Here is a 19,801-nt window from a genome sequence, read left to right on the forward strand (position 1 = left end):
CTCTAGGGTCACCAGTATATGTCGCTCTAAACTGGACATGCGGCAAGCAGTGGAGGAAGATGGTCTCCTTCAGAGCAGCCCAGTTGGGTCCTTCGAATACGTGCTGGGGAAGCCGCTTCCCGCTGCTGTCTCGTGCGAAGACCGTGTCCTTCACATGAATGTCTGCGCTCATACGGAGCAATGGGTTATGTATCGAAACTCCTTCAGAGAAAGGTGCAGTTGGTGTCGACTCGCTCTCGTGGAGATGTTGGTGAGGTGGTGGTGGTGTCCGCATTTGGCTCGGTGGCAACTAGTGACAAAGTCAAATTTAATTGGACGATATTACTGTTCTATCTTCTCGATGATTGGACGGAGTTGTCTGCCGATTCATCTGTCGATTTCCATCTGTCGATTGATTCGGCACGTAGGTCCAGTTTTGAATCGACACGACAATAAAATACTCTCCATTCTCGTTGTGGGTTATTTTATTGAGATACAAAATTCAATATATTTCTTTAAAACCACTGGGGGCATTTTTCCGTCGCTCGCTTGTTCTACCATTGTTCAAATACTATCTCAAAGCCAACTTGGTTTTTGTCATAAATTCGTGTGCGATGTGGAGAATTCCGTCCCCATACGAATTTTTGATGATTTTGTGTACATTTGATGAAATCGAGCCTTTTTTCGTTCCTCCAGCACGTACGGTCGATGCGCACTCGTCACATGCACGGGACGTGGTGGCTGCATGTGCAAAAGCACAGAGAGCTAATCGCTTCATCGCACGACAAAGCTGTTAGACTCGACCGTGCCATAGTGTGAACTGCCCCGTCGGGCCTCTGTTTCCTTGAACGGGATGGCTTCATTCAGTCGTGGCGAATGACTACACAATACAACCATGAAATGGCGTGTGACACGAGGCAAACGTACTACGGGGACGCTGGAGGCGTGCTCGAGTCCGAGTCGCGGCGCTTCATCAAGCCGCGCCAGCCCCGTCGACGCCGCGTGGCCTCCATGTCGGCGATAAAGTAGTCGACCACGACGGCCTGAACGACCTTGACGACCAGCGTGGCGCAAGGAAAGAGGGGCAAAGGCCGCGTGACGTATGGAGCGACGAGCTTGTCCGACTCGATGTAGCAAATCACGATAGCGACGGCGACATTGACGACAGAACATGCATTCCACAGCCCGTACTTGCGCGCAAATGTCGGCGACGACGTGGTGAGCGTCACAATGCCGCAAATGGGAGAGACGATGATGGCAAAGGGGTACACGAGGAGCACGGGCCACAGCACGCCGTTCGTGCACGACCGCATTTCCATGCCGTTTTCCACGCACTTGAGATTCACGAGCATGCCGAGCGTCGTGGCCAAGTCCAAAAAGACCGCCACGGCAATCGTCATGTACAGGATCCACGACCGCGTCACCATCGTGGCCTTCATCACGTTGGACGGCACAACGACGCGGTGCATGTGGCACACAAGTTGGTTTCTCGTCTGGACGTGGTTCTGGCGCTCCTCCAACGCGTCGGTATTGACCAAAATACCGGGAATCGGCAGCATCTCGTCGATCGGGGCATTCCACCCACTCGACATGCGACACCCAGACGATGGCGGCTTTGTGGGCGACCACACGTTGGGATTCTCGAGCAGCGCTTGTTCGCGGATGCCAATCGTGGACGATGCCGAGAGGGACGGCGCGACCTGGTCAAACAATCAGTCGCGACCGGTCGCGAGATACATACCTGGACGCTTTTCTGGATGTGGACGCACGTGAGAAAGAGTCCCCACTGGTAGCGTTGGTCCTTGCCGCCTGTGAAAAACCGACCGAGGTGCATGCGCAATCCCCCCAGACTCGGCGCGCGTTGGCTTCGCATGTGGTGGCCATTCTTTTGCTCGCAAAATCTCGAGACACGCATCAGGTCGCGCAGGCTGTGCGACGCATGTTGGACGTTGACGACCCGCAGCATCGCATTCAAGTCGGCAATGATTTCGATCCAGGCTTCGTCGATAAACGCAGTCAGCTCGGGCGACTGCGGCACACTTCGGACGAGCAAGTCGTTCGGATCCAGATACAAGGGCGATTCGTACGTGCCGAGCCCGGCAAACAGCAGCACGAGGGGCAAGTGCGGCTTGCCGACAATGCCAGGAGGTCGCGGAATACAGCTCGACGGGTTGTTTTCCACGTACAGCAGCTCAATGTACGCCAGCGAGTAGTCTGCGCAGTACCCGAGCTTGAGAGCGTTCGCCATGGACCGCGATCGCGCGCCGAGCATGCACTCGTGGTTGTATTTGGACATCCATCGCTTGAGCGCATTGAATTTCTTGTGGCGCCGGTAAAACATCACGTCCGACGCGAGGGGGTAGCACAGCATCTTGGTCAGGTTGAACAGCATGCTGCCGCCCGTCGAAAACGCCAAAATCGAATTCACGTGCTCGGCCAAGTTTTTAAACTTGTCCTTGTCGAGCACGAGGTCGAGGCCGCGTGGGACGTCGGCATGCAGCCGCAGCGGATTCTCCTGCGTGTTGTTGCCACTCAAGTAGATGCGCGCCATGTGGATCTTGAGCTCGTTCTCTTGCAATTTGGGATACCCCACGCGCGGCCAAATCATCCTCGACAGCCGATGCTTGTACCACGGACGCTTGGCCAACAAGTGGTCCTTCTCCAGCACGTTCGACGACGACTTGTCTGGTGTGTACAGGTCCTTCTTGCACAGATATCCTGCGACCACAATCGACACGAGGGCCCCAAAAGCCACCACAAAAAACACGAGCTTGCCGCCAAACATGTCGAAAAAGTCATCCAAAGGCGATAGGCAATGGATGCCAGTGTAGCCCGGGTCACACGACCACAAGCACTCGGACGACGTCGACCCTATCGACCATGAGCGCCAGCATTCCCCGAGGGCGACGCACCGTTGTGGGTATAATGCGCGTTGACGGGACTGTTTTTGCACACCAAGCACTCGGAGCTGCCGCGCTCTTGCTTGAACGACCCTTTGTCGCATACCCGGCACATCAAGCCACCGTATCCTGGAGGGCACGGAAACCCAAAGTACGTGCCAATGCTGGCTCGCGCCGTTTCCTTGTCGGCTTTGCCACCCATCACGGAATACGTGCCTGAAAAGTTTGTCGTGCAATCGTTGAAATTCTCGCACCCCAACAGGCGCAGTCGACCGCCGCCACCTCCGCCGCCACACGTCCACGTCGTCGCGTTGGCGCTGCTTCGGTACGCATCTTGGCTGCACGACGCATTCCCCCCCGACGCAGACAAGTACCCCGTGCCAACAATGCCATTCAAAATCGTCAGACCAATGTAGCCGCCAGACCCACCCCCGGCACGCGCGGCGACGCCATTCTGCCCGTTGGCCAGGATGCTTCCGTTCAATTCGACTCGATACGCTCCCAACATGACGAGGCCACCCCCCGTGCCGCCGCCAAAACAGCCTCCACCAGAGCCCAAGTACCCAGTACTCGATCGTGACCCATACGAAAGGCCACCGTCCGAATGAACCACGTCCACATGCCCAGACTGGATCTCGACAGAGTCGGCTCCATCGCCGCCGTAGCCACCTCCACCGCCAGACCCGTCCGTGCAATCGCCTGCTCCCAAACCGCGCGTCGCAGGGTATCCAAGGCCGGTCGCCGACACGACCGACTTGTGTCCAACGCGAATGGATTGATTGCTGCACAGCAAGATGGAGCTGCCCGACAACAAGCTCGGCTTGGTTTGCTGACCGAGATCAATCGATCCTTGCGAAGTCAGCATCAACGTGTAGTTTAGCGTCGCCGGGTCCGCGCCCACCAACTGCGAGCACGGCGGGTACTGGGCGCTGTCGACGGCAGTTTGAGCATTCGTTTGAATCACGCCGGTCACGACCATGTTGATTGTCGACGCGGCAAACAACGTTGGCGTCGAGATCGTGCCGTCCACGACCAGGTTGCCGCCGCTCTGGATGACAAAGGTCCCGCCGCCGTTGGTCGACGTGGTCGAGACGTTGCCATTGATTTGAACCCCGTCCGACGCGACAAACTTGGACGACGCTTGAGGACCCCACGTGACTTTGGCGCCGAAGTCGATCGACAAAATGTCGGCCGTGACGTACAGTCCGGCCGACGAATGCAAGATGCTCGTGCCGCGAACCACCAGCTGCTTGACAAACACGTGCAAGGGCGCCGCGGCCACACCGACCAACGTGGCATCCTCGACAATCAACTCGCTGTCTCCATGCATCCCCCACGTTGTGCCGTCGAATCGGACGAGCGACTCGCCTTCAATGAGTACTCGTTTCACCGATGGATCGATGCTGCCAGTGTTAAACACGACGGGGGCGCACCGGCGAACGTTCGAGCTGGGGCCGTTGAAGCCATTGCTGATGACCAAGTAGCCGTCAGTGCCTTTGTTTGAAGCAAATATGCGAAGCACTTGGCCGGCGGCCCCGGACAGGCAGTTGGCCGTCCACAACACGTCGTCGTCGTCGTCGACCGCGTGGACGTTTGCATGCGGGTCCGAGTTCAACGGATTCGCTCCACCAGAGACCACAATGCTGCCGGTTTCAGTCGCGACGGACGTGTACAGAAGCGTGACAAAGCCGCCATTGCCTCCTGGAGTGCATTTGCCATCGATGCAAATGCCTTCGCCGCCCGATGCACGGATTTCGCCATGCAAGACAAACGACGACGTCGTGATATTCACTCGGCCTCCAGAATGACCTAGAGCGCTATGAGCATCGCCAAAGAATGCACAGGGTCCATTGTACCTGGCCACGATCCACCAGATATGATGGTGGCGTCTTGGTCGAGGCGGAACTTTCGCGACGCGTTCACCGCCAGAGTCTCTTCAATCACAAACAAACTCGTGTCGTCCATGAACAAGTCCAACGCAGTCAACTGAAACGACGTCATCGACACGGACGAATTGCTCGTCATGTGGAACAATCCATTCACGTGCCACGTCAAGTGCACGCGGCACGTTGGCTGGGACGACATCGTGCCCACGGTCGTTGCGAGAACGACATCATTTGCAGATTCCCACACACAGTACAGATCCGAACCCACACACGGAAACTGAACGGCGGCGGACACCACGCACTCGACTGCGTTCGGGTCGTTGCAAACCAAAGGGGGACACACGACGGGTGTTGGGGCGGCAGCAGTTGACCATGTGCCCACCGGCGTGCTTGGCACGTCAACAGGACTGGATGGCAAGTTGTCCGGGAGACTGCTCACTAGAGCTGCCCCAATACTGGCAATACTCGCGAGCCGACCAAGCCATGCCGCGCTCATCCCTCCTCCGCGAGACAGCCGACCGACCGGCGCGTGAGGAATTGCGATCTGGTGAAGTTCTGCAAGTTGCCGCAAGGTCACGTCGGGGCCCAATCAGGATCCACGGAAGCTACTAGGGATTCAGCGAGGGGTACTAGTCTGCCTTACTAGTTTATTTTTACTCGGTCCGTCGTCAAGTCACGCGGCCGATCGACCGACCACCTGACGTGCCATGATGAGCATGCCCGTGGCACATGACGCGGCGAGCGCGGTTGCGCGCAGCTCACCGACCAAATGGTCTGGGTTGGAGCAGGAAGATCCCACTGCAAGCGGGGACTTGCAAAAGCCAGTGGCTGACAAGTTGCCGGTACAGTACCTTACTTCAACAGCGCGATCGGAAAATGCGAGGCGCCCATCCGCCACGTGCTCTGTAGAACTTGCCCGTGAGGCTTCCACAGGTGATGACGGAAGGAGGGCGAGGAAAGACCAGAATGACCCACTCGGCAACAGTCTCTCGGAGTCAAGACAAGGTCCGCTCGCTGCCTCGACAGCGGCGCCACCAAACGATGAGCAAAATCACCGTGGCCGACAACGGAGCACCGACGCGGCCTGGGGATCCTGCGGTTACCTCCACGAAAAGTAAAGACATCTACAGACAGCAGCAACCCAGGAACGCGAAGGCGGACCAAGACGAAGCACAACAGAACAAGCAGCAGCGTCATCGCGCCGAAGTGTACGCGATCAACGCGCGGATGCGCGAGTTCAGCCAGGAGCAAATCGCCATGTTTCTGCGATCGCAGCAAAGCGACAACACAGTCAGCCCGATGGGGGTGTAACATTATAGTGACGAAACAATGCCCTACTTGCGCAGCTTGGCGTACAGGCGGCGGTACAGCGCCTCGAGCTCCTTCTTGGCCTCGCACGGCGGGAAGTTCTCCAAGTCGTAATAGTGCGGCGCCAGTTCGACGAGCCATTCGCCTTTGATGCGCGTGTTTAGCCGGATGTAGTTTTTGCTCGTGAGGACGAATTCGTTGTACAACACCCACTCGGGCTTATCGTCGAGGACGCAGCTCGGGTGCAAGTGCACTTCCTGGTTGTCCTTGACCGTGAGGTACCCGCCTGTGCTTCGCTTGTGCGCCACTTGCATGAAGAACCCCGCCGTGATGCACTTGCGGATGTTGTCGTAGTAGTCGGGATTGTTCATTTCGCCCGCCCGGGCTTGGAGACCGAGACGTTGCAGGTTGCGCAGGAGTTGCTCGCGGACGTTGCTCGCGGACTGAAGCGCGCGGAAGTTGAGGTAGTTTTCGTACGTCCAGTTTTTGTCCTCGTTGTTCAGCTTGTACGCATGGAAGACATTGAGCAAGGTGCAGTGATCGCCGTCGATGTGCGCAAACTGGGCCTTGGCTTCGTCGGCCGCCTTGCCTTCCGCTTTCGGGCGCACGAATGGTTCCGACCCGCTCGTCAACATGGCCGCGATCGTGGTGACTTCGGCGACGCAGTTGTACGTGCCAGAGGTCAAGAGCATCTTGGCAAGTTGCGGCTCCACGGGAAGCATGGCCATTTGGGCGCCGAGCTCGGTGAGATCGCCTTCGTCGTCCAGCGCGCCCAGGTAGTTTAGCATCTCCAGCGCCCGCATGAGGGTTTCGGGCGCGGGCGGGTCCATAAAGTCGAAATGGACCAAGTCGTCGATCCCGAGTTTCTTGAGCGTCAGGACGACAGAGCTCATTTCGGAGCACAAAATCTCGGGGTACGTCTGTTCTTGCAAGTCGGTTTTGAAGGCACGTTCGGTGTACAGTCGGAAGCACTTGCCCGCGCGTGTACGACCGGCACGGCCGGCGCGCTGTTGCGCTGACGCGCGCGAGATCGGCGACACCAACAACGACGAGATGCGGATGCGGGGGTTGTATACCTTTTGCTTGGAAAAGCCAGGATCAATCACGTACACAATCCCGTCAATGGTCAAACTGGTTTCGGCAATGTTGGTCGCGACGACAATCTTTCGGCCGGGTGGGCCGCCGGGGAAGGCCGGCCCAGGCGCCGAGTTGAATATCTTTTGCTGTTGCGCCGGCGGCAGGGTCGAGTACAGCGGATAGACATCGACCGGACCGACCTTCTTTTGATCCAGGGCGTGGCACTCGGCAGCGATCTGCCGGACGCATGTGTCGATCTCTTCTTGGCCGGTTAAAAAGAGCAAAATGTCACCTTCTGGCTCGCACAAATGGATCTGCACGGCCGTGCGAACGGCAGCTTCCACGTAGTCGCGTTGGGGCTCGGGCGTGTAGAATACGTCGACGTGATGCATGCGACCTGGTACGCGCACGAGCGGGGCGTTGTCAAAGTACGTTTGAAATTTGAGCGCGTCCAGCGTGGCACTCATCACGACGACTTTCAAGTCGGACCGTTTGAGAAGCACCTCTTTGAGCAGACCCATCAAAATATCGGTGCTCAACGTACGGTCGTGCGCTTCGTCGAGGATGATGACTGAATACTTGGACAGGAGCGGGTCGTTCATCGCGTGTTGGAGCAGCATACCGTCCGTCATGAATCGCAACAACGTCTTTTCGCTCGTTACGTCTTCAAAACGGATCGTGTACCCGACTTCTTGGCCTAGAACGACATCCATTTCTTCGGACACGCGCTTCGCAATGCTCATTGCAGCCACACGACGAGGCTGCGTACACGCGACGATCTTGCCATTGTCTGTGTAACCTGCTTGCACCAAGAACTGCGGGATTTGAGTCGTTTTCCCACTGCCCGTTTCGCCTTCGACGACTACGACCTGGTTCTTGCGCACATCGTCTTGAATCTCCTTGAGGAATTGGTACACAGGCAGCGTCCGCCTTTTCGCGTACAGACTCTTGAACTTGTTGCTGTACAACGCACCGGTCAATGGGTTCACGACGGGAGGTTCTTCGCTGTCTAGAGAGACCCTGGACATCTTAGAAGGTTTGTTCATGTCGCCGATATCGACACGGTTCTTGCGCTTGACCGTCGACATGGTGGATGGGGCGATGGTGTATCTCTGGGGTGGTTGTGCCACACCAGGGAAATTCATTGGTTGATACGATGGGAATTGGTGGACCAATCAGATCGCACCATTTCAAAATCTTTCGCCAATCAAAATATACCGTGCGAATTAGCCATCACTATTTCGCTCAAATTGTCGCTTCTTGCGGAACACCATACTTTAACCAAGTTAACATTATAGTATAATTTGACTGTATTTTATGAACTGTGCCGCTGGGCTGGTTCATCCAAAAAGCGCTCCCATCAACGATGGCGTCCGAGAACGTGGAGACGATGACCTACTTTGCACACCTCATCCAAGACAAACCCATTCGGTACACGCACCACGGCAAGTTTCTCATCTGCTCGACGTGCCTCACCTAGGCTTGGGCGTGCTGAGGGGAAAGGCAAAGCACTTTTTGCCGCGACGCGGTTCACAGCTGGCCAAGCCATCTTTCGTGAAAAACCCTTTGTTGCAATGCAACATCGCGCCAACCGCGTACGTGTTCGTGCTTTATGCAATTGATCTAAAGTGTTTCTGTGTTTAGCGAACGACACAAGGGTGTGACAATTGCTTCAAGGTGCTTGGCACAGTCGAGGAGCAACTCGCAGTCATGCTGCAAGTTGGCACGGATGCAATTCCGACTGTCCCAAACGCTTTGAAGGACAGTAGCGCCGCACCCACGCAGATACTGACTTGTCCTTGCGGTGAAGTGTACTGCTCGCTGGAATGTCAAGTTGCCGCATGGGAACGATACCATTGCTTGCTCTGTGCTGGCCACCCCGACACTCCCATGCAAGCGTTTGTCGATTACTCCACTGGTAGTGATGCCTCCGTGCGTCGCTCAGCAAACGAGCACGCTCAGAAAAACGATGCAGCGGTGATTTACGTCTCTCCTACAGAAACCAACGAAATCTTCTTGTTGGCCGCGCAAGTCATTTGCTCCATTATCGTGCGATACGCCAAGAGCCAGGACATGGTCCATGCGCGACGCCCCGTCGACGTCTTTTGCAAATTGCCTTGGTGGGAGGTACGATCAGTAGAGTCTCCATGATGCACACTCATGCGGGTAGGTGGTGGCTGTGAACGCCGAGCTCGAAGATGGCCAAACGTTGGAAGAGTACTGCGACATTTTCAAGAACTTGCTGGCGCATACACTGTCGTTGTTTTTGGATGGGTTGCGCTTCAACGTAAGCCACATCATGCTCCACGACAACCACCCGGACCCGGACTCGAGCTTCATGGCGACGATGGATTTTGACCATGCGTTGGACGCGTGCGAAGCGGCGGGGGTGCTGACCCTCGACTTTTTTGCCAACGTCGTCGGCATGTTTGAAATGAACAACATCAGCCTCGAAATTCGCCACCCGCTCAACGAGTTGGCCGAGGAGCGCCACAAGAGCGGCCATGCCCAAGTTGCAACGTGGCTCAGCACCATCTCGGCCACGATCCAAGCCAAGCTCAAGTTGGAACACGAAGGCGACAACGACGATGATGATGACGACCAAGTGGCCGACTGGGACTTTCCAGACCTCGACGGCACAGCGCTGTACTCGCTCATCTGCATGATGAACCACAGCTGCGACCCGAACGTTGCCGTCACATACGAAACCGGCGAAGCCACGGTCGTGGCGATCCAAGATATCGGTGTACGTGCTGCTCTGGGTACACGTTGAAAGGCTCACATGACGGGTTGCATGCAGCCTGGCGACGAGTTGTGCATTGCGTACATCGACACGGACGTTGACGTCGACGAACGACGTGCCCAACTCAGGTACCCTTGCCAGCGTTGTTGTCGGTCCCCATGGTGTGTGTCATGTGGTAGTGAATATCACTTTGAGTGCGCTTGCCCACGCTGCAAAGACGAACTGGCGCAGTAGAGATGCTCCCTCTGTCTTGCCATGTTATTCCCGTTGGCGGCGCTCTCGCGTTCGTTTAAAGCGCATACGTGGCAGCACATCCCGTGATTCCGTTGAAGATGTATGTGTTGTTCAACGGCATGAATTGGTGTGTGATGACCTGTGTCCATGTGAATCACGATCGAATGTCGCCGACATTATACCTTGACCGCTTCTTGAGCCCCGACGCCGCCCAGAATCGCCGCAATGTTGTGGATTTCGACTTCGCTGTTTCGGCATGTTTCAATCCCATGGTCGAGGGTGATCCACTCTGCGGGAAACGATTCCAACGAGTGCGTAGCCATGCTGCGGGCCTTGTCCACAAGCCACTGCGCTTCCTTGGGACAGTTGTTGTCCGCGCCAGGGTATTTTCCAAACTACGAGCACGCATGACGATGATGCCAGGAACGCTCGTTCGGGCATGTACCTCTTCGATGAAAGCTTGAACAGCCCGAATCAAAAAATACCAAAGGAGCGGCGATTGCGTCGAGTTTTCGTCGTCGAAATCCACCTGCTGAACGATCACTCCTGGCCCCCCCAGCGGGTCAACGTACCTCGCTTAAATTTGCTTGCTGCGCTTCGTCCGCCAACGACCTCGTTTGCACCAGCTAATGACACATGATCGTTACTGCGGCCGAGCGGCAGGACAGAGGAACTCACTCGAATGCTGGACGCATGCTTGCAATACTCGGCCACGTCGTCACGGGTGATTCTATACGGTGGGGTGTGAGGTGGAGCCCCAACAACGTTGTCAGCCCACCGAGCAGAGTCTGCCCCCGCTACTTTCAGTAGTGCTGCGGACGTCGCGAAGATTTCATCGCAATCGAGCGCAGCCTTGTTGACGTAGATTTTCTGGAGGGCAATATAGGTATGCGAGAACGCCGTCATGTCGGGCACATGGCCACTTAAGGGCAACGCGCCATGCTTGTCGACGAATTCTGCCAATGCCCGCGCGATGAACCAGAACGAGGACGTCGTGGAAGTGACGTTCACCGACTTTGCGTGATGCAGGACATCCAGGACTTCGTCCGGAATGCCGTCCTGTGCAAGTAGGAGCGCATGCGTGCCGTGAGATCGTGCTACTACCTTTGGCAAACTGTACGCCTTGAACGCGTTATCGTACGCCTCGACAAAGTTGACTTCCTGACCGAACGAGCCGTGGCACTGGGACCGAATGAGCTGCTTGAAGTCGTGTTTCTCGGCGAAAGTTCTACCCAGGAGCAATTACACGGCATAGGGAGTGGCATCGCATGACGAACTTGGGAAGCGCGCCGTGGTGCTTTGCCTTCCATTCTTGCATGGCTTGAATCAAAATCACAACGTACGGAACATGGCCTCGCTCGTACGAGTCCAAGTTGTCCAGGTCAAACGAGTCGGCATATGCCTGACGGGCCAAGGGAATTCGTCATACACCATGCATTCAAGGCAGGCATGCATACCTGCAGTTCGGGAAAGGGTGCGGACAAGCGAAGGTCGTGCCATGGGGAGTCGGGCTTCGAGTCGACGATGGTGTGTTCGGGGATCTGCAAGCGGAGGTATCCAAGTAGTCCATACGAATGCAGCACCTACGACATCGTTGAACGCATGGACATGGGACGAAGTGGTTCACCAAGAGCGGAATGGCTTTGGACTGGCAATGCTTGGCCAGTTTCCCAAGGGTCGGCTCCACCACCTGCGTGGCAATGATCAAGCTGAACTTGTCCACGTACGCAACATCTACATGCACCGCACAAACATCGTGACACTTGTCGAAAAGAGAGATTACCGTGGTCAATCAATTCCGCGGGAGACGTGATGTTGTATGCGCCGCGGACATCGGGATTCATTTCGAGCATCCATTCCGTCACAACTTGGGCCCGCGGACGATTCACATCTTCCGTCTTCACGAAAAAGTTATTTCCTAGATCCGATTCGGACACTACATGATCGTCAACGATCTCGAACGACCCCACTCCCGGCAACACGACGTTCTTCAGGATTTCCGATCCTGTGGGACCAGCATTCAACAGCAGCAACTTGGCCGACATGAGCTGCTCTTGCCCTCGTGCTCCCCAGAGACGCAACTAACGCAGAACCAGCATGACCACTTTATTGGTTGCCGCATTCCCACTCACCTGGCGATCGTACTTGTCCGTGGTTGCCATCGCTGTGACTTGAGGTGGACGAAGGGCGGATGAAGATGGACGTCTTGATGACGAATATTCCGACGCTGATTGGGGCAATTATTCCGTCAAAATATACCGTTCTCGTATTAGGAATACTAGTGCTGTCGACGGGGAAAGTGCACGGGCCAATGTAGTACTACTACTCAATCGGTACTTACTAGCTATGGCGAAAAGATACTACTGCGTTTCTTTCGCCAGCAATTGTCGACCTTTAAAGCATGAGCTACGAAACTCTTGACGAAGCCCTGGACGTCGCGCTGGGATTCTCGCCCAGGTCGACGCCTGAGGGACGGCAGCTGGCCGTGAGCTACCTGTCACAGTACAAGACGCTTCCGTACGCACTGCAGTTTCTCCAAACCTCGTAAGAATTTTGATACGTCAAAATGTGAATTTTCTCATCGACCTGCAGAACAAATGAAAAGCAGCTTTGGTTTGCCACGTCGACGCTGGACGAGTTGGTCCGCTCTCGATTAGACCTGGATTGCTCTGCCTTGATCGCACTGCTCTGGAACATTGTGACGGAACCCACGAACAACTTGCCCAAGTATATCGTGGACAAACTGCGTCTGGTGCTTGTCTTCGCCGTGCTACGCCACAATTCTCTTGCTGAATTCTGCGCCAAAATCCTCAGCGCTGTCGAGACGCTGCAGCCCGATGGGACCGTTCGGCAATATGCGCTGGACGTGCTGAGCTGCCTGTGCGAAGAAATGTCTGTGTCCCAGAACGATTCTCAAGGTTTGTTTCTTGAGCGCACGAGCGATCGGATGGCCCATCAGTCGCAATTTGAGACGTATTTCGCTCCATTTTCTAGTGTGGTGGTCAAGTTGTTGGCCCATTTCCAACAGCAGGTCGCGGCGCAGTCGCCTGCGTTTTCCGAATTGGCTCTGGCCACGACCCTTCAAATTGCCGGGTTTTTGTGCACATTCAACATCCGCGACGGCGGAGTCGTCAGGGATATCATTATGCTTGCCATGGACTTTGCTGCCAACCACGTCCGCATCGATCAACCATCGCGCACGGGTCTGAGGGTGTCGAGTATTGCTGCATGCGATACTCTCTCGACAATTGTGGCCAAGAAGTGGACGCGCGAAGTAACACTGGTCGTCGTGGACTGTGCTTTGGAAGGACTCTTGCGCTTCCTTGCACTTTTCTCGGAACCTGCAATCAAGGCCGTGGACGACGAGTACCTGGACAAGCTGTCTGGGTTTGTCGAGGCCTATTTGACGCATCACCTGCGCCACTTGCACCATGCTCGATACAGCGCGTCGCTGTCGTCGCTGCTGGGATTCGTTGTCGTCCTGACTACGCACCAGCCGCACGTGTCTGGCCTGTTTCATTGCTTGACGGTGTGGGAAGTGTTTGTAACCCACGTGGAAGACGCCGAAGAGAATGGAACGACGGACCGTGTCCTGCTGAGGTCGTACGAGGACGGCTTGATTGGCGTCATGCAGCATTTGGTACAGCGCATGTTGTTTGCATCCAACCAGCCGCAGCTGGACGAGCTGGACGACGAGCCCGTCGCCCCCCGCACGGCCTCCAACGAGCCCGACGTGTTTGGGGACAACGAGCTCGAGATCTCGACTGGAGCGTTGCAAGACCAAGGCCAGGAATCGGCCGAGTTTTCCGACCTCAAGGCGTTCGTGTTTGAGTGCTTCTCCCTCGTTCGACGGATCACTCGGGTACGTTTGCAATCCGGCGGCATGTAACTCTGACTGGTTCTCCAGTTGCCTGGGTGCGCACAACCGCTGCTCACTACGCTGCTCCCCGCAGTCAAGTCGTCGTGTAAACAATTCATGGATATTCACAACACGCAAATCCCGGCCGACGGAACAAACGAGCGCCATGCGGTATACCATCCCATGACAAGCTTGCCTCACCTCACGTGGCACGCAGGTTCATGACTTGACTGTCGAGTGCGCTCTGCTATCGTGTGTGTCGGCTCAACACGTGAGCAACAGCGACGTCCTGGCCGACAAAACGACCGGGTGGGACATCTTGGTCATGTTTGTCGAGTTGGCCGAGTACATCACGACCCACCGTCTGCACTCCCGCGGGGCCGTCTTTGTGGAGCTCGAGGTAATGTACCCCACTGCCTTGTGTCGATGGTTGGTGACATTTGTGGCTAGTGCGAGATCCTGTCGTGCGTGCGACTGTGCACGAGCTGCGTCCCGTTTGTGTTTCAAAGCGGGGGCGCCGAGCCCGTGAAAACCATCGGCGAGTCCATTCTACGAATCGTATTGACGACGCTCGATACGTCGATTGTGCCGTCGCCGCAGGTGGGGGCGACCGATTCTCGCCCAATTCGAATCCAGCGGATCTGTTTTTATGTGTAGAACGTGATGCAATCGGCGCTCAACCTGCTCGCGTGCATCGGGTCGGTCTTTCCCGTGTCGATTCAAGCGGAGATCCCGTCGTTGCGCCAACTGTACCTGGGATTGCAGGAGTTTTGCCTGCACTTGAGCCAGTCGATTCAGTGCAAATTGTACACCGCTCTATCCCACATCATCTTGAGCAGCGGCGACGGCACCGTCGTGTCGGACGCGTTCGCGTCGTTGCTGACGCCAGTGCTCACGTCGTTCGTCGAGTCGGTCGTCACGATGCAGCAAAACGTCCACCGTGTGCTCGAGACGTCGCTGCTGACCCAACTCGTCCGGGACATTTCGATCTGCCGATCCCTTGCGCGAGTCGTTCTCACCAAGCCAAAGCAAGTCAAGGTTGTGTTTTACGCCCACCTCGAGTCTGTTTTGCCGTACTCCCTCGATGCCATTCGCATTTACATGAACGCGCTGGCCCAGTGCAAAGCTAGCCAGCTCCAGGCGGTCGTGTCTGCCATCAACGAGCTCATTTGGCTCTACTCGGACTTGTTCCGGTCGATTCGAAGGGAGCTCCCTAACGACACGGTCGGCCAAACTGTCACGACGTTGGTCGAGCTCTTCCAGCGTAAACACTTGACGTCCAGGTCCAGTCCATTACGTGGCGCGTTCCCGGCATTTTCATGCGGCATGACGTAGACTGGAAGCGTTGGGGGCCCCGGGCACGGCCGTGTTGTGTGCGTTCTTGAAGCTCCTGCGGATTCTCGTGGAAGAATACACACCGACGCTGGCGAGTTTGCTGCACAGGTTGATCGAGTCTGTCCTTGCCGTGGTGCTTTTCATCGTCGTGTTGTTGTAGCATCTTGGACTTGTGTTTCAATACGCTCCATGAGGTTCGCGATGCCGTCGACCGTGTGGACCTCAAGTCGTTGTCCCAGGTCATCTTTGCGCACAACCACCACGACACGGTCGTTCCGTTTTTCATTGCTCTGATGGAAGAGGTGCGTAGCCAACCATGGTCGGAAACGGGCGTCCGTCACCGTCGCCTGCTCCGTTAGATCTTGGAGAATCACTATCGATTCTTCATCATCACACAGACGACGTTTGATGCAAGCGGTCGGCGGGAAAAAGTGTTTGCGAGCGAGATCGCAGGAAAGTACTTCATGACGATCCTCCAGGTACGCACGCTCTGTCGTCGACGTTGGAATGCGTGCCTTGACGACTGGATTGTGCAGGCCATTGGGACGATTTTGCAGCAAGAAAACGTCCCACCGCCTCTGTGCAAACAAATCGTAGTTGCCCTCGAGCGGATTCAAGCGTCGCACGGCATCTTTGGGTTTTCCGCCTTTCGCACGGAAGTTCGCATGGCGTACCTGCACACAATACTGACGCTGCTCACACGTGGCCGGGTGAGTTTGCTCCAAGAAGAGCTCGGACTGCTCCTGTTCCACATTGCCGAAGTCGACATGGCGTCGTTCTTTCAAGTGTGCCTACCCCAGTTTGTCGGAGACAAGTGCCTCGACGCATTGCGGTGCTGGAGTGGACACATGGACGAACCCACGTTTATCAAAGAGCTCGGCCAGTTTCTGAACGACTTCAGGGTCCTGCAAGCCCGCCAGTAGACTATGCTGTCTTGAATAGACTGGAGTTCATTCATCGCTCGGTAACGTGTGTCAAGGAACGGCGCCTCCACGGACGGGAGGCGGCGGCCGCATATTGACAGTCTTCAATAGATTTTCAAGTTATACAGATATTTTGAACACACATTGCGTATGTTGACTTTCTTGATCGACTTCTGTATTCCAATTTGACCATGTCGGAGCACGCCAAGGAGGTGCCAGCATCGCATGACTTGGAGAAGATCAGGAGCGGCGTGCGATTCTTGAGCCATCCTGACGTCCAGGTAGACCCTTCGACATGCGCCAGAGTATGATGGTTCGTTTGCAGGCAACACCTCTTTCCGAGCGCTTGGCATTCTTGGAGAAAAAAGGCTTGTCCAGGGCAGAGATTAACGCTGCAATAGAGCAGCACCACCAAGCGACCCCCCTCGCGGCACCCGGACCACCCCAGTCCATGCTGTCCTTCGCGTGGTCCTTCTTATTCCCAGTGATAAGTACGGCCACGTTGATGGGTGTTCTGTGGAGGTTCCTGCGCAACGACGACGTGTCAAGTGATGGCAGCGACGCCGTGGTACCCCAACCAGCCAAATCGCCACTGGAGCTTGCTCTGGAAGCTCAGACGGACGAACTTCGCAAAGTTGTCCAGCTCCTCCAAGACGAGACCAAGTCTCGTCGGGTGCAGTCTGTCGAACAAATCGAGCACGCGCGTGAGATTGCGAAACTCCAAGCTGAAATCGCAGCCTTGAAGGTGAAGCTAAGTCACTTGGACGACACCAAGGAGGTCTCGCAGGGGGGTGCGAGCAATGCTGCCCAAACGACAGCGACCTCAACCGATATCACGTCACGTGATGCGCATGATAGCGCCACCGAATTCCACGAGCAGGTTCAAAAGCTGCTGGACGCCTTGGACCTTGTCGCGCGCGACGTAACGACTTGTGCACATGGCCAGTCTGCTGTAGTGCATTTGTTTAGAATTCCACCGATGTTATCAAGCAAGCTGGAGCGGTGCTGCTCATGTACACGAAGAATTTGGTCGAGGTAGGCGTTGGGCTTTGTTGGATACAGGTCCAAATGTGTTGTAGCATCCTGAAGTCCCTCGCTACCGCCGCATTGCGACTGGAAATGCGAATTTCAAGCAAAAGATCGAGCGGCTTGTGGTACCAGATCTCGCCTGTTTGTTTGGTGAATGTGTGCAAAGTGTGTTTCTTGCGCTGTAGCATTACGACGTCCTGCTCACGAGCATTGGGTTTGAGAAAGCAGGCATGAACTTTGAGTGGAAGTGGCACGCGGCGCCTGCCTTGGACAAGTTTGTCGACATTTTGAAAGCTGCAAGCCATGCGTTCGAGAATGCCATGTCACCGACGCCATCGTCCGATTCGTTGGCCGAGTGTGCGCGCCGACAGCTGCTCAATAGTGTCCAGCCAAGCGGTCCACAGCCCCCGTCCCCAGTCGTGCAAGACTCCACTACAGACTCTCCCCCGAGCAACTTGGCGACATTTCTCAACAAGTTGAAGGGCCAGGACGAATGTACGAGCGGTAGGGTCACCCCCTTTTCTCCAACGTGCACTCGATTCAAGCGTGTGCTGTTCTAGCACGGACGGCACAGCCAGAACCAACGTACCCCGCGTCGTTCACGGAGGTTGTGAACTTGATCAAGAAGGGAGACCCGTAAGGCTGGCCTTGTCGCACCACTCATTTTCCTTTTTCAATGCACTTTTCCGATGGGATTGGTAGGGTGCCAGGGATCCGAGAGATTGAAGACAAGTTGTCGAGCGATGCAGACAAAGTGCTGCTGGAGGCACCGGCGTCCGACGTCGTGGCCAAGCCTTGGAGCACTTAGATGCGGTCATAAATTGTAACGAGAATGGCCCGGCACACGCTGAGGAACAATTCCCAGCTCGCGAGCAAGTGCAGCCGCGTGTCGTCCGCATTCAAATACCACACGTCAATCGAGCCGAGAGAACTAGGCACACCACGAATCAGTCCACCGAGAATCGCGAGTCGACGTCCCCACTCGATCAACGCTGAAAAGATGACGTCGATGTCATCGAGGCGGAGCTTGGAGTCCTTGAACACGATCCCGGCCGCATCGACAAGGTCTTCGATCAAGTCTTTGAGTTCCTTGGGCTGGGACAAACCGGCCCCGATCGCCAACAGCTACAAAGCAACCACCGCACGGTCGGCCGCGACAACGACGACGCTGCGGTGCGTACCCCACGAATCACGACCAGCATTTTCAGCCCCAGGTGCTCCAGTTGATTGCCGTGCAACGACACTTGCAACACCGACTAGAACAACGTCGTCACGAGAGGAGATTCACTCGAGAAACGCACCATGACGAGGTTGCGATACTCGTTGAGGGTGTCGGCATCGTTCAAAAAGTGCGCCTTCAAATCTCGCAATGAGTTGGTCATGCGCTGGTTGAGATCGACGCCGACGCATGCGCGGGCACTCATGGGCGTGACGCGGGCTTCGAGGAAGGCCAAGTTGGGCCAGTCGAGCGACGAGTGCCCGTCCTACGTGGGGTTTTACTGAGTCGACGCTGCGTCATGACCACGCATGCACGGACGTTGGAAAGCGTCGAGCTCATTTCGTCGCCTCGGCGATGCCGCCGTAAACACAGGAGCGACGAGCTCTCGGTGAGCACAGAAAACGACAGAGGTTTCACCGAGGCGGCGGCGTCGAGTTTCGAGTGGTGATGTCGTTTGGTCGATGGAGCGACCCAATGGCCCATGAGCAGTGCGGCAAAGAACTGCACGTCGTGCCAAGACAAAAATCCCACGAGCTTGTGCGACGGATGCACTTCGAAGCGCCCATGCAGCAAAAACACCACGCACGCATACTTGGCCGCCAGCTTCTCCGAGATCAAAAACTGTTCGCAGATGAGCCGAGTGAGCGGACCCTACGCACGTCATCGGACCCATCAAATGCGGGGGGGGGCGTGTACGGATGCAGATGTACCTGAAAATTCTTCTCTTCCAGGAACACATACACGCGACGAAGGTTTTCAAACTGGCGTCGACAGCTACGACGGGATGGTCAGAGCCCTACAACGTCGCGTTCGGTTGTATACTGACTTCTTCAGCGTTCGAAGCGAGTTCTCGCTCACTTCGTCCAAATCTTTCTGCGCGCGGGACGTGAGCTTCTTGCCCAGAAGCCTCCGTACGACGGCTCCATCAAACCCGTAGTACTTTTCCGTCATCTCGAGCTGTTGCCATGGTGGTATTTGGAACAGCAGCTGCGTTCGTAGGAGAAGCGGCTGCATCAAGTACATCTCGAGCTTCTCAAAGAGGCGGTACTGGTCGACAGTGTCCCGCCAAATCAAGTCGCGCAACTGGTCCAGCTCGTTTGTTTCACTATAGTCCAACGTGGACGACACAGGGGGTGGGTGGGCATACGACCGGAAGCGAATCTCCAAAGCATTCGATGTGTTCTGTCCCTCGAGCCACAGCGCGAACACGTCTTCGCTCAGCAAGACCGGGTCCGTCAGGAACGTGTCGAAGATCTCGCGCATGGCGCGGCACACACCACCCTAGATAGTATTCCTATCCATTCTGGCC

At 56.0% G+C, this 19,801-nt stretch overlaps 8 protein-coding genes across 14 annotated transcripts; 4 read left to right on the forward strand and 4 right to left on the reverse strand.

Annotated features, from left to right (window-relative positions):
* Window positions 1-551: 551 nt before the first annotated feature.
* H310_11479 (hypothetical protein) lies at window positions 552-5,299 on the reverse strand. The gene is made up of 5 exons (XM_008878174.1): window positions 4,736-5,299; window positions 2,892-4,688; window positions 1,721-2,850; window positions 907-1,679; window positions 552-859 (listed from the first exon to the last, which is right to left on the reverse strand). The coding sequence occupies exons 1-5, from the start codon at window positions 5,259-5,261 to the stop codon at window positions 754-756; spliced, it is 4,332 nt and encodes a 1,443-aa protein (XP_008876396.1). The 5' UTR covers window positions 5,262-5,299; the 3' UTR covers window positions 552-753.
* Window positions 5,300-5,425: 126 nt separating this feature from the next.
* On the forward strand, window positions 5,426-8,271 carry H310_11480 (hypothetical protein). Its single transcript, XM_008878175.1, has 2 exons — window positions 5,426-5,607; window positions 5,675-8,271. Exons 1-2 carry the CDS (start codon window positions 5,473-5,475, stop codon window positions 6,074-6,076), a joined length of 537 nt encoding a protein of 178 aa, XP_008876397.1. The 5' UTR covers window positions 5,426-5,472; the 3' UTR covers window positions 6,077-8,271.
* On the reverse strand, window positions 5,427-8,271 carry H310_11481 (hypothetical protein). The gene has a single exon (XM_008878176.1). It carries the CDS (start codon window positions 8,236-8,238, stop codon window positions 6,100-6,102), a length of 2,139 nt encoding a protein of 712 aa, XP_008876398.1. The 5' UTR covers window positions 8,239-8,271; the 3' UTR covers window positions 5,427-6,099.
* A 233-nt stretch (window positions 8,272-8,504) lies between these two features.
* On the forward strand, window positions 8,505-10,440 carry H310_11482. 2 transcript variants are annotated; one of them, XM_008878178.1, is made up of 7 exons: window positions 8,505-8,581; window positions 8,631-8,745; window positions 8,795-9,068; window positions 9,150-9,277; window positions 9,321-9,896; window positions 9,951-10,021; window positions 10,073-10,440. In XM_008878178.1, the coding sequence occupies exons 1-7, from the start codon at window positions 8,517-8,519 to the stop codon at window positions 10,125-10,127; spliced, it is 1,284 nt and encodes a 427-aa protein (XP_008876400.1). In that variant the 5' UTR covers window positions 8,505-8,516; the 3' UTR covers window positions 10,128-10,440. The 2 variants fall into 2 exon arrangements, with proteins under 2 accessions (XP_008876400.1, XP_008876399.1); XM_008878177.1 differs by having other exon boundaries at window positions 8,795-9,277.
* Window positions 9,773-12,344, reverse strand: H310_11483. Of its 2 annotated transcripts, XM_008878180.1 has the most exons (12): window positions 12,260-12,344; window positions 11,911-12,208; window positions 11,755-11,861; window positions 11,585-11,710; window positions 11,405-11,529; window positions 11,232-11,355; window positions 10,906-11,186; window positions 10,806-10,857; window positions 10,700-10,753; window positions 10,573-10,656; window positions 10,310-10,522; window positions 9,773-10,266 (listed from the first exon to the last, which is right to left on the reverse strand). In XM_008878180.1, exons 1-12 carry the CDS (start codon window positions 12,287-12,289, stop codon window positions 10,183-10,185), a joined length of 1,578 nt encoding a protein of 525 aa, XP_008876402.1. In that variant the 5' UTR covers window positions 12,290-12,344; the 3' UTR covers window positions 9,773-10,182. The 2 variants fall into 2 exon arrangements, with proteins under 2 accessions (XP_008876402.1, XP_008876401.1); XM_008878179.1 differs by having other exon boundaries at window positions 10,906-11,355.
* Window positions 12,345-12,503: 159 nt separating this feature from the next.
* Window positions 12,504-16,344, forward strand: H310_11484 (hypothetical protein). Of its 5 annotated transcripts, XM_008878183.1 has the most exons (12): window positions 12,504-12,671; window positions 12,720-13,045; window positions 13,122-13,989; window positions 14,035-14,157; window positions 14,204-14,386; window positions 14,437-14,586; window positions 14,644-15,269; window positions 15,322-15,429; window positions 15,482-15,515; window positions 15,561-15,623; window positions 15,681-15,800; window positions 15,858-16,344. In XM_008878183.1, exons 3-12 carry the CDS (start codon window positions 13,273-13,275, stop codon window positions 16,242-16,244), a joined length of 2,511 nt encoding a protein of 836 aa, XP_008876405.1. In that variant the 5' UTR covers window positions 12,504-12,671; window positions 12,720-13,045; window positions 13,122-13,272; the 3' UTR covers window positions 16,245-16,344. The 5 variants fall into 5 exon arrangements, with proteins under 5 accessions (XP_008876405.1, XP_008876407.1, XP_008876404.1 ...); XM_008878185.1 differs by having other exon boundaries at window positions 12,720-13,989; XM_008878182.1 differs by having other exon boundaries at window positions 15,482-15,623.
* Window positions 16,345-16,435: 91 nt separating this feature from the next.
* On the forward strand, window positions 16,436-17,913 carry H310_11485 (hypothetical protein; the record flags this gene model as incomplete). The annotated part of the gene is made up of 6 exons (XM_008878186.1): window positions 16,436-16,525; window positions 16,570-17,166; window positions 17,214-17,279; window positions 17,324-17,398; window positions 17,459-17,777; window positions 17,834-17,913. The coding sequence occupies 6 exons, from the start codon at window positions 16,436-16,438 to the stop codon at window positions 17,911-17,913; spliced, it is 1,227 nt and encodes a 408-aa protein (XP_008876408.1).
* Window positions 17,914-18,077: 164 nt separating this feature from the next.
* On the reverse strand, window positions 18,078-19,755 carry H310_11486 (hypothetical protein; the record flags this gene model as incomplete). Its single annotated transcript, XM_008878187.1, has 7 exons — window positions 18,078-18,398; window positions 18,455-18,529; window positions 18,575-18,757; window positions 18,811-18,826; window positions 18,872-19,143; window positions 19,203-19,266; window positions 19,319-19,755. The coding sequence occupies 7 exons, from the start codon at window positions 19,753-19,755 to the stop codon at window positions 18,078-18,080; spliced, it is 1,368 nt and encodes a 455-aa protein (XP_008876409.1).
* Between the last annotated feature and the right edge of the window lie 46 nt (window positions 19,756-19,801).

Source organism: Aphanomyces invadans, assembly GCF_000520115.1.
Source record: "Aphanomyces invadans strain NJM9701 unplaced genomic scaffold supercont1.32, whole genome shotgun sequence".
NCBI lineage: Eukaryota > Oomycota > Saprolegniomycetes > Saprolegniales > Verrucalvaceae > Aphanomyces > Aphanomyces invadans.